The following is a 12,318-nucleotide window of genomic DNA, read 5'->3' on the forward strand; positions in this document are numbered from 1 at the left end:
ATGTTATTACAGGAAGAGGAAGCGAGCAGAGTAAACACACACACATCACACGCAGACATAGAACACACACTCATCACTCACACACAGACATATAGAATACACATACAAATCAAACGGAAATATAGCAAAAAAAACATGTGTGCTCCACCGTATTTTTACCTTCCAGCCGAGGTAAGCACACAGCGGCGTCCCGGTATTCTCAGGCTTGGGAGAACGGGGGGCAGGGTTAATGTCCCCCCTCCTCTTGCAGCCGAGAATATTAGCCACAGCTGCCCCGGGACTGTCGCATGCATTATGCGACAGTCCCGGAGTGTCCTCGGCTCTTCCAGATGCCGTGATGCGGTGGCTATCCAGGTAATAATGAGTTAATGGCAGCGCATCGCCGCCATTAACTGCAGGCTTGATCATGGCAGCGTCTATGAGACAGCTGACATGATCAACCCGTAAGTAAAGTGAATAAACACACTGAAAAATCCTTTATTTTAAATAAAACACAAAAAAGCCTCCTCTTTAACCCCTTTGTTAACCCCTCCCATCACACAGCTCCGGCGTAATCCACGTCTTGCGATGCTTGCATCCAGAAGCGAGTGACACAGACACAGGCTGAATGCAGCCTCGCAACGAGACAGCAGAGGTAACAGGGCATTTCCCACGGCCGGTAATGTGAACTCACATTACCGCTCGGGAGAAATGCAGCGTGTGCTCACAGGGACTCTATCTATCTAGTCTTCTATCTATTCCTCTATCTCAGAAGGAAATGACCTTTTTTTTTTTCTTCAGTGTGCTTTATTGCATTGAATGCATTAAAGCTCACGTACCAACCCGCACACGGCAAAACTGCGGCAATACCGAGAACAATACCGCGGTAAAACCGCGGCAAAACGGCGGCAAACCGCATGCAATTTTCGGGTGCGGCTTGCCGCGTTTTTTTACCGTGGGTGCGGTAATCTTTCAGACCCTGCGGAATTTTCTGTTTTCCAGTGCGCACAGGGCCTTAAAGGTAAAATTGTTTCCCCTTTGCCTCATGGGCCCTTGTGTGGCTGCACATATTGCACCAATGCTATTAAGGGACTAGTAAACCTATTTCCAGGTAGGTAGTCAAGCATATTTATGAACCCTGCATAACCCTTCCCCAACCACTGATGGACAGCTTTCTGTGTACACTAGATGGACAAAAAGCTGACACTCTTTGGTGTGGGCAGAGATATAGAACTCAATATTCAGATTACTTTAGATCTGCAGAAAATGAAACAGTGATTTTATCAAAAAGAAGAAGCCCAGTAAGTGGCCATTGGCTGGAATCAGGGTCTCTGCCCCTACATTATGCTACTTTCAGATGGGGGAGGGAAAACCTGGTGACAGATTCCCTTGAAGGGGTTTTATAACTCTGAGTGATAGCACATTGTTGCAACTTATCATCTTTCTGGCTGCTGAGAGTTCCACTATTCCTCACAATTAAAGAATTGCTAATAAAAGCCTTTCACAGTTTTTCCCTTCAAAGCACCACTGCTAACCACCCACAAAGTCACAAGGGTTGTATTAAATGTTCTGTGATATTTAGCTTTGCACTGCTTCATGATTGCCCCACGGCTAGTCTCCTGTCACCCAAAGCTCCTTGCTTGGAAGCTCGTTCGCTCTGTGTTCCCTACTAGTCTCACGGCAAACAAAGTCACGTTACTGCGGCAGCTAATCAGTGGTCAGACCGGCTGGAGCCATTATAATTCCATCCAAGCATGAAAACAGTATTTATTCCATGGGACAGAAATGTACAAATGAAAGCCAATTAACAGTCACTAATTGGCTGCAACGGTCATGTGACTGTTTATGTCAGGAGACCCGTGGGGCCTGAGAGCAGGAAAAAGGGGGGGATAAGTGCAGATTCTTCTCTATGTAGCACCTTGGGGCCATCAATAAAGGGTTGGCCATTAGTGTACAACCCCTTTAGGCCCTGTGCGGACATTGAATATTCGCTGAGTTTTTACCTCAGTATTTGTAAAATAAAGCCAGCAGTGGGTAATAATACAGATGTAATGCTCGTGTATTATACTTTCCCTCCTAAATACTGAGGTAAATACTCAACATGTGCACAGGGCCTTAAGGTCTAAAGCCAGCTTTACACCTTACAATTAGGTATGCGATCTCGTATGCGATGTGACACGCCCAGGTTGCATATGCGATTGAATGAGATTGCACGTAGGTCGTTCATTTGCTGTCACACGAGCGTTAGTAGTCTATGTTAAATTGGTCAATTGTGTGTGCGATCCTTTAGATCATGTGTTCTGTGACGTATGCATTTGGCACCTTTTTTTTTTTTTATTTATTGACTTGCCAAGCGTGTGTAATGTGTAGGGGTGCGTTTTTACTATGTGATCTGCCATTCAGCTCTGCTACATGGCCGCTGACAGCAGACACAGACAGCCATGTAGCAGAGCTGAATGGCAGATGACAGCAGACACAGACAGAGCCGCACTGTCAGAATGAACTCGGGTGAACCTCACCCGACTTCATTGTGATGCTGCGGCTCTGTCTGTGTCGCTTCCTGATTAGCGGTCACCAGTGAAGACTCACCGGTGACCGCTAATCTCCTGAGTAACTGAAGTTAGCAGCCCTCTCTCATACTCACCAATCCCCGATCCCCGGCGCTGCACGGCATTCACACTGCTCCGGCGGCTTTTACTGTTTTGAAAAAGCCGGCCGCCCATTAAACAATCTCGTATTCCCTGCTTACCCCGCCCACCGGCGCCTATGATTGGTTACAGTGAGACACGCCCCCCACGCTTAGTGACAGGTGTCACACTGCACCCAATCACAGCAGCCGGTGGGCGTGTCTATACTGTGCATTGAAATAAATAATTAAATAATTAAAAAAAACGGCGTGCGGTCCCCCCCCAATTTTAAAACCAGCCAGATAAAGCCATACGGCTGCAGGCTGGTATTCTCAGGATGGGGAGCTCCACGTTATGGGGAGCCCCCCACCCTAATAATATCAGCCAACAGCCGCCCAGAATTGCCGCATACATTAGATGCGACAGTTCTGGGACTGTACCCGGCTCTTCCCGATTTGCCCTGGTGCGTTGGCAAATCGGGGTAATAAGGAGTTATTGGCAGCCCATAGCTGCCAATAAGTCCTAGATTAATCATGTCAGGCGTCTATGAGACACCTTCCATGATTAATCTGTAAGTTACAGTAAATAAACACACACACCCGAAAAATCCTTTATTGGAAATAAAAAACACACACACATTCCCTGGTTCACCACTTTAATCAGCCCCAAAAAGCCCTCCATGTCCGGCGTACTCCAGGATGGTCCAGCGTCGCTTCCACCGCAGCTGCATGGAGGTGACCGGAGCTGCAGAATACACCGCCGCTCCGGTCACCTCCACGCAGCTAATGAAGACAGCCGCGCGATCAGCTGACCTGTCACTGAGGTTACCCGCTGTCACCGCTGAATCCACCGGTGGCCGCGGGTAACCTCAGTGACAGGTCAGCTGATCGCGCGGCTGTCTTCATTAGCTGCGTGGAGGTGACCGGAGCGGCGGTGTATTCTGCAGCTCCGGTCACCTCCATGCAGCTGCGGTGGAAGCGACGCTGGACCATCCTGGAGTACGCCGGACATGGAGGGCTTTTTGGGGCTGATTAAAGTGGTGAACCAGGGAATGTGTGTGTGTTTTTTATTTCCAATAAAGGATTTTTCGGGTGTGTGTGTTTATTTACTGTAACTTACAGATTAATCATGGAAGGTGTCTCATAGATGCCTGACATGATTAATCTAGGACTTATTGGCAGCTATGGGCTGCCAATAACTCCTTATTACCCCGATTTGCCAACGCACCAGGGCAAATCGGGAAGAGCCGGGTACAGTCCCAGAACTGTCGCATATAATGTATGCGGCAATTCTGGGCGGCTGTTGGCTGATATTGTTAGGGTGGGGGGCTCCCCATAACGTGGAGCTCCCCATCCTGAGAATACCAGCCTTCAGCCGTATGGCTTTATCTGGCTGGTATTAAAATTGGGGGGGACCGCACGCCGTTTTTTTTAATTATTTAATTATTTATTTCAATGCACAGTATAGACACGCCCACCGGCTGCTGTGATTGGGTGCAGTGTGACACCTGTCACTCAGCGTGGGGGGCGTGTCTCACTGTAACCAATCATAGGCGCCGGTGGGAGGGGTAAGCAGGGAATACGAGATTGTTTAATGGGCGGCCGGCTTTTTCAAAACAGTAAAAGCCGCCAGAGCAGTGTGAATGCCGTGCAGCGCCGGGGATCGGGGATCGGTGAGTATATGAGAGAGGGGGATAGACTGACATGGACAGAGAGAGAGGGACAGAGATAGTGACGGACTGACAGAGATTAGTTAATGACAGACATTGTGAGGCGCTTCAGAACGCAGCTTTTCAGCTGCGCTCTGAAGCAGACCTTTTTTAAGCTGCGGTGCAGAGCGCACACCTGCGCACATAGCATCAGACAACAAAATCGTATGAGGGATGTCACACGTTACAATTGACTAGGTTCATACAACAAAACGTCCAATGTATGAGGAATAAACGACGTGTATGCGATCACCGTATTTTCGTTCAATCTTGATCGCATGTAGGTTTCACACGCAAATACGTCACGAACGATGCCGGATGTGCGTCACTTACAACTTGACCCCGACGACGGATTGAAAGATCTAATGAAGTGTGTAAAGCAGGCTTAAAAGAAATAGCCAAGTACTGTCTTCAGCTTTCTCCATTACTTACAGAGATAGCGAATAGCGCAATGTCAATGTTCCATTCAAAAGGTTGACATGGGACCCTCATTCTCATGATTGGTAGGACCCCAGCGATCATACAAATATCCTCTTTTCCTTTTTTATTTTATTATTGAGTGCATTTTTTTTAGTTATAAGAAAAACAACTTTTGTGAACATACTGTGTGCAAACACTTTCCATAAGTGATTACATAAACCTTCCTTTCTCCCATTCCTCTGTTGAACGTGAAGGACAGTTTTTTAGTGATGAGGCAGCACTACCATGCTCGGGTGCTTGGTACTCGTAACGAGCAGTGATAAGTGGGCACTACCATGCTCGGGTGCTCGGATGGTCGTAACGAGTAGTGATGAGCAGGCACTACCATGCTTGGGTGCTCGATACTTGTAACGAGTAGTAATCAGTGGGCACTACCATGCTCGGGTGCTGGGATGGTCGTAAAGAGTAGTGATGAGTGGGCACTACCATACCCGGGTGCTCAATACTCGTAACGAATAGTAATAAGCGAGCATTACCATGCTCGAGTGCTTAGTACTCGTAATGAGTAGTGTTGAATGAGCCCTACCATGCTCAGATACTCATAATGAGTAGTGATGAGCAGGCACTACCATGCTGGGTGCTCGGTACTCATAACATGTAGTGATGAGCGAGCACCAGAAAGCTCGGGTGTTTGTAATGAGTAGTGATGAATGGGCACTAACATGCTCAGGTGCTCGGTACTCATAAAGAGTAGTAATGAGCGGGCAGTACCATGCTCGGATGCTCGTAACGAGTAGTGATGAGCGGACACTACCATGCTCGGGTGCTTGTAACAAGTAGTGATGAGCGGACACTACCATGCTCGGGTGCTCGATACTTGTAATGAGTAGTGATGTGCAGGCACTACCATGCTCAGGTTCTCGGACCGAGTAGTGATGAGCAGACATTACCATGCTCAGGTGCTCGTAGTAAGCAGTTGGTTGCTCACTACTTGAGTACCTGAGTATAATGGAAGTCAATGGGGAACCCAAGCTTTTTTTCAGGAAATCTGGAAAAATGTTTGAGTCCCCTTTCACTTCCATTATAGTGGGTAAATGCCCATCTGAGCATTAATTGCTTGTTACGAGTACCTGAGCATGGTATTGCCCGCTCATCACTGCTCGTTACGAGTACTCAAGCATGGTAGTGCTCCCTCATCTCTGTTCGTTACGAGTTACCGAGCATGGTAATGCCCACTCATCACTGCTCGTTACGAGTACTTAAGCATGGTAGTGCACGCTCATCACTGCTTGTTGCGAGCACCCATGCATGGTAGTGCCCACTCATCACTGCTTGTTTTGAGTACTGAGCACCCAAGCATGGTAGTGCACACTCATCACTAGTTACGAGTACTGAACACCCAAGCATGGTAGTGCACACTCATCACTAGATACGAGTACTGAACACCCAAGCATGGTAGTGCCCGCTCATCACTGCTTGTTCCGAGCACCCGAGCGTGGTAGTGAGTGCCCACTCATCACTGCTTGTTTCGAGTACTGAGCACCCAAGCATGGTAGTGCTCGCTCATCACTAGTTACGAGTACCGAGCACCCAACCATGGTAGTGCCCACTCATCACTAGTTACGAGTACTGAGCACCCAAGCATCGTAGTGCTCGCTCATCACTAGTTACGAGTACTGAGCACCCGAGCATGGTAGTGCTCGCTCATCACTAGTTACGAGTACTGAGCACCCAAGCATGGTAGTGCCCGTTCATCACTAGTTACGAGTACTGAGCACCCAAGCATGGTAGTGCTCGCTCATCACTAGTTACGAGTACTGAGCACCCAAGCATGGTAGTGCTCGCTCATCACTAGTTACGAGTACTGAGCACCCAAGCATCGTAGTGCCCGCTCATCACTAGTTACGAGTACTGAGCACCTGAGCATGGTAGTGCTCGCTCATCACTAGTTACGAGTACTGAGCACCCAAGCATCGTAGTGCCCGCTCATCACTAGTTACGAGTACTGAGCACCCAAGCATGGTAGTGCCCGCTCATCACTAGTTACGAGTACTGAGCACCTGAGCATGGTAGTGCTCGCTCATCACTAGTTACGAGTACTGAGCACCCAAGCATCGTAGTGCACACTCATCACTAGTTACGAGTACTGAGCACCCAAGCATGGTAGTGCTCGCTCATCACTAGTTACGAGTACTGAGCACCCAAGCATGGTAGTGCACACTCATCACTAGTTACGAGTACTGAACACCCAAGCATGGTAGTGCTCGCTCATCACTAGTTACGAGTACTGAGCACCTGAGCATGGTAATGCTCGCTCATCACTAGTTACGAGTACTGAGCACCCAAGCATGGTAGTGCTCACTCATCACTAGTTACGACTACTGAGCACCCGAGCATGGTAGTGCTCACTCATCACTAGTTATGAGTACTGAGCACCTGAGCATGGTAGTGCTCACTCATCACTAGTTATGAGTACTGAGCACTCGAGCATGGTAATGCTCACTCATCATTAGTTACGAGTACCGAGCACCCGAGCATGGTAGTGCTCACTCATCACTAGTTACGAGTACTGAGCACCCAAGCATGGTAGTGCCCGCTCATTACTAGTTACGAGTACCGAGCACCCGAGCATGGTAGTGCTCGCTCATCACTAGTTACGAGTACTGAACACCCAAGCATGGTAGTGCTTACTCATCACTAGTTACGAGTACTGAACACCCAAGCCTCGTAGTGCCCGCTCATCACTAGTTACGAGTACTGAGCACCCAAGCATGGTAGTGCTCGCTCATCACTAGTTACGAGTACTGAGCACCTGAGCATGGTAGTGCTCGCTCATCACTAGTTACGAGTACTGAGCACCTGAGCATGGTAGTGCTCGCTCATCACTAGTTACGAGTACTGAGCACCCAAGCATCGTAGTGCCCGCTCATCACTAGTTACGAGTACTAAGCACCCAAGCATGGTAGTGCTCGCTCATCACTAGTTACGAGTACTGAACACCCAAGCATGGTAGTGCTCGCTCATCACTAGTTACGAGTACTGAGCACCCGAGCATGGTAGTGCTCGCTCATCACTAGTTACGAGTACTGAGCACCCAAGCATGGTAGTGCTCGCTCATCACTAGTTACGAGTTCTGAGCACCCAAGCATCGTAGTGCCCGCTCATCACTAGTTACGAGTACTGAACACCCAAGCATGGTAGTGCTCGCTCATCACTAGTTACGAGTACTGAGCACCCGAGCATGGTAGTGCTCGCTCATCACTAGTTACGAGTACTGAGCACCCAAGCATCGTAGTGCCCGCTCATCACTAGTTACGAGTACTGAGCACCCAAGCATTGTAGTGCACACTCATCACTAGTTACGAGTACTGAGAACCCAAGCATCGTAGTGCCCGCTCATCACTAGTTACGAGTACTGAGCACCCAAGCATCGTAGTGCCCGCTCATCACTAGTTACGAGTACTGAACACCCAAGCATGGTAGTGCTCGCTCATCACTAGTTACGAGTACTGAGCATCCGAGCATGGTAGCGTTCGCTCATCACTAGTTACGAGTACTGAACACCCAAGCATGGTAGTGCTCGCTCATCACTAGTTACGAGTACTGAGCACCTGAGCATGGTAGTGCTCGCTCATCACTAGTTACGAGTACTGAGCACCCAAGCATGGTAGTGCCCGCTCATCACTAGTTACGAGTACCGGGTACCTGAGCATGGTAGTGCTCGCTCATCACTAGTTACGAGTACTGAGCACCCGAGCATGGTAGTGCTCGCTCATCACTAGTTCCGAGTACTGAACACCCAAGCATGGTAGTGCCCGCTCATCACTAGTTACGAGTACTGAACACCCAAGCATGGTAGTGCCCGCTCATCACTAGTTACGAGTACTGAACACCCAAGCATGGTAGTGCACACTCATCACTAGTTACGAGTACTGAGCACCCAAGCATGGTAGTGCCCGCTCATCACTAGTTACGAGTACCGGGTACCTGAGCATGGTAGTGCTCGCTCATCACTAGTTACGAGTACTGAGTACCCAAGCATGGTAGTGCCCGCTCATCATTAGTTACGAGTACCGGGTACCTGAGCATGGTAGTGCTCGCTCATCACTAGTTACGAGTACTGAGCACCAGAGCATGGTAGTGCTCGCTCATCACTAGTTACGAGTACTGAACACCCAAGCATGGTAGTGCTCGCTCATCACTAGTTACGAGTACTGAACACCCAAGCATGGTAGTGCCCGCTCATTACTAGTTACGAGTACTGAACACCCAAGCATGGTAGTGCACACTTATCACTAGACTTTTATCAACTGTATTAACTATGTAACAGCAGCACATGTATGCACATAAACATTATCATTATTTTTGAAGTGCTGTTCTCATCATGGACTCTGTCGCCTCTGTCGCCGTGAGTGTGAACAGTCCTCAGGACTCTCCATTAGGTGCACTGTCCCTTTAATGCTAGGAGACACCCAAGGACAATACATGACACTTCCCATCTGCTGCTGAGCACGTTTATGTGCTAATATCCTATCTTTTATTTAGCACGAGGCATAAGTTGATTACTAGTGGATGGACAGGCTGTTGTCACTGTAGCCTGCATACAAAGGGCAGAGAATAAAGAGCCCTAGTGGCAGGCAGCAGCTCCCACGTGTCAGCAGGACAGCAGGCAGCATCAGGGCTGCTGGATGTGCTCCAGCTCCGGCTGTTATCCCTATCCAGGTTTTACTTCTGCTGCTTGCCTGCTAGGCTTTTTTTTCTTTCCTCCCCCCATTGCTCCTCCCTTCTGCAATCCTATATTAACAAGCAGGGAAGAAGAAGCACAGCTCATTGTTGGCAGCCCCGATGCCTCTCGCTGAGGAGTGAGGGAAGGCAGCGCTGCAGCAGGATCGCATTACACAAAAGAGCTGTGCTGAAGCCCCCTGTATGCTGGGATCTGCCCCCGATCCCCTCCAAGCAGCAGTTTCGGATCCCACAAGGGGTAAGTGTCGCTGGGCTCATTGTCTCTGGGCTCTCTGCGGATGGCACTGCCATCATACATAATTCAGTGCATGGGAAAAGTTGCTTTACTGCTCAGGTTACCTATTCTCTGGCTGCAGGGCTGTGTTACTGGGTTATCTGTCATGGGCATTGTGTGATGGGAAAGTTGAGCTGTTGCTGGTTTATTCACTGTGCCAGTAAGTTATTCCAGTGGGCAGTGTGGTGTGACTTCTGGGGGTAATGAAGCCCCCTAAAATGCTGATCCACTTCGGCCCCCCTGTAAATGATCCATCATTCTGCAGCCCTCAGCATATGGGCATGACTTGCTAATGATGTAGTACCTTTGTTTGCATTGTTGTCAGCCCCCGACTGCTTGCTTTTCCTCCATCTCCTGCTGTAGGAAGTTCAATATTGATATAATGTATCTGTCATGGTTGCTCATTGACTGTGGGGATGGCTGATCCTTCGCTGATCGCCTGCTTATGTGCGTAACCTTTAATGATTCTCAATGAGATTATGGGGTGCCTTTGTAGGGCTGTTTCTGGAAAGTGCTGGGAGTGTATGTCTTTGTCACTGGTGTCAAGGGGTCTTGGTTGTATCGTTAATGTCGTGAGTAAACTGTAAGGTAATGTATACATGTTATCGTCAGCCGAGTGCATAATGCAGAATGCGCTTGTAGGCTGTAGTGCCATGTCTGAGCGGATCTGCAGATGGTGACACTTGCTCTGTTTTAATTCATCATTGCCTAGATAAGCGGAGATCAGATGCCTTAGATTTGGCGTTTTGTTTTTTTAATGTAGCAGACGGCATTTTACACTTTCCATTCTCTTCCTAGGTGTGCAATGGCAGACCATATAATGGCAATGAATCATGGTCGGTTTCCAGATGGAACGAACGGTCTTCACCACCACCCTGCTCATCGGATGGGAATGGGTCAATTTCCGAATCCTCACCATCAGCAGCAGCAGCAACAGCAACAACTCGCCTTTAACAGCCTGATGGGAGAACACATGCACTACAGCACGGGGAATATGAACTCGAATAATGGAATCAGGCATGCCATGGTGGCCGGGAATGTAAATGGTGGGCATCCTACTGGCACTATGGCACCAGCGGCAAGGTTTACCAACTCACAGTTCATGGGACCCCATGTTACAAATCAAGGCGCTCAGCTTACTGCTAGTATGCAGCTCCAGAAGCTGAACAACCAATATTTTACACATCATCCCTACCAACACAACCACTATATGCCGGACTTACATCCTGCAAATCATCAGATAAATGGGACAAACCAGCATTTCAGAGACTGCAATCCAAAGCACAGCACTGGCATGCCTCCGTCGGTGAGCCACGTCCCTGCAGCAATGCTGCCTCCTAGCGTTATCGACACGGACTTCATAGACGAGGAAGTTCTCATGTCCTTGGTGATAGAAATGGGTTTGGATCGGATCAAAGAATTACCAGAGCTATGGCTGGGACAGAACGAGTTTGATTTTATGACGGACTTTGTGTGCAAACAGCAGCCAAACAGAGTGAGCTGTTAGGCCTGGGATAAAAAATCCATACAAAAATAAGACAACGAACATTGAACATTCCTCCTTGGACACCGAATCTTGCTTCCAGAGTCCACTATTAATCTGTACAGAATATATTATATATATTTTTTTTTTCCTTTGATTCCCACATTTTTATTCTTGACTCCCCTTCCCACTGCCTTGTGAATTGAGCCACTATTTCTGCAAATAGGGTGTTTTCAGCAGATTTGTCTCCTGTCTCAAGTCGTCCATGATCGTGGTTTGACAAGTCCATTTCAATTTGTTTTTTGTTTTCGGCCTCCAACATAACTGAAAACTGTTGGTTGCATGAACCTTGGCGGCAGGTCTAATGCTGCCATCTTGCTTCAGTTAATCTATGCATTGTTGTGCACCATTTTTTTTTTTTTTTTTTATTTTTTTTAACTGGAAGTTTTAACAATTTGGGCAATGCCTTGCTGGATCAGGAGAAGTCCTACTGTTATTTAATTTTATCTTTACCTGTTACTTGTGTTTCACCTATGTACATACGACAATAAGGGTGGAATGTAATCAGTGTAAAAACATTTCACAAATGCATATTTTTTTTTTTTTAATTTTCTTCCCAAAACAAAAAAATGTTTGACACTGTGCTAATATAGTTAATTTAGTTCATGGAAAAATACTACTGTGTTGAAAGCTTTTTAGGAAATTTTGACAGTATTTTTGTATAAAACCTTTTTTTTTGAGAAAATACTTGTTAATTTATTCTATTTTAATTTGCCAATGTCAATAAAGAGCTGCAATGTGCACTATTCTACTTTGGTGTAACTTTGTTTTTTAATATTTTCACTGCAACTCAAAAAATCTAGTTTCAATCAAAGTAATATTAGTATGGGAAAAAAGTATAAACAATATAAACATTGACGTCCACGCTGTTACAATAGAGAATATTCCCTCCTGGAATGATGTAATTATGATGTAAGCCTATGTCCTTGAGGACTGATCTTGCAGACTACGGTTAAATGGAGGCATTGTTCACGTGTGGTTCCTGCCATGTCGGCTTTGTTTACACTGATTTTTCTACCTAATA

The 12,318-nt window shown here is 47.4% G+C and overlaps 1 protein-coding gene across 1 annotated transcript; it reads left to right on the top strand.

Moving 5' to 3' along the window:
* Window positions 1-9,524: 9,524 nt before the first annotated feature.
* Window positions 9,525-12,045, top strand: CITED2 (Cbp/p300 interacting transactivator with Glu/Asp rich carboxy-terminal domain 2). Its single transcript, XM_075338241.1, has 2 exons — window positions 9,525-9,715; window positions 10,550-12,045. The coding sequence occupies exon 2, from the start codon at window positions 10,557-10,559 to the stop codon at window positions 11,256-11,258; it is 702 nt and encodes a 233-aa protein (XP_075194356.1). The 5' UTR covers window positions 9,525-9,715; window positions 10,550-10,556; the 3' UTR covers window positions 11,259-12,045.
* Window positions 12,046-12,318: the final 273 nt, after the last annotated feature.

This window comes from Anomaloglossus baeobatrachus, chromosome 3, assembly GCF_048569485.1.
Source record: "Anomaloglossus baeobatrachus isolate aAnoBae1 chromosome 3, aAnoBae1.hap1, whole genome shotgun sequence".
Classification (NCBI taxonomy): domain Eukaryota; kingdom Metazoa; phylum Chordata; class Amphibia; order Anura; family Aromobatidae; genus Anomaloglossus; species Anomaloglossus baeobatrachus.

What these genes read in the sequence shown, in the direction of transcription:
- CITED2 (XM_075338241.1), top strand. Translation starts at nt 10,557, where the DNA reads ATGGCAGACCATATAATGGCAATGAATCATGGTCGGTTTCCAGATGGA.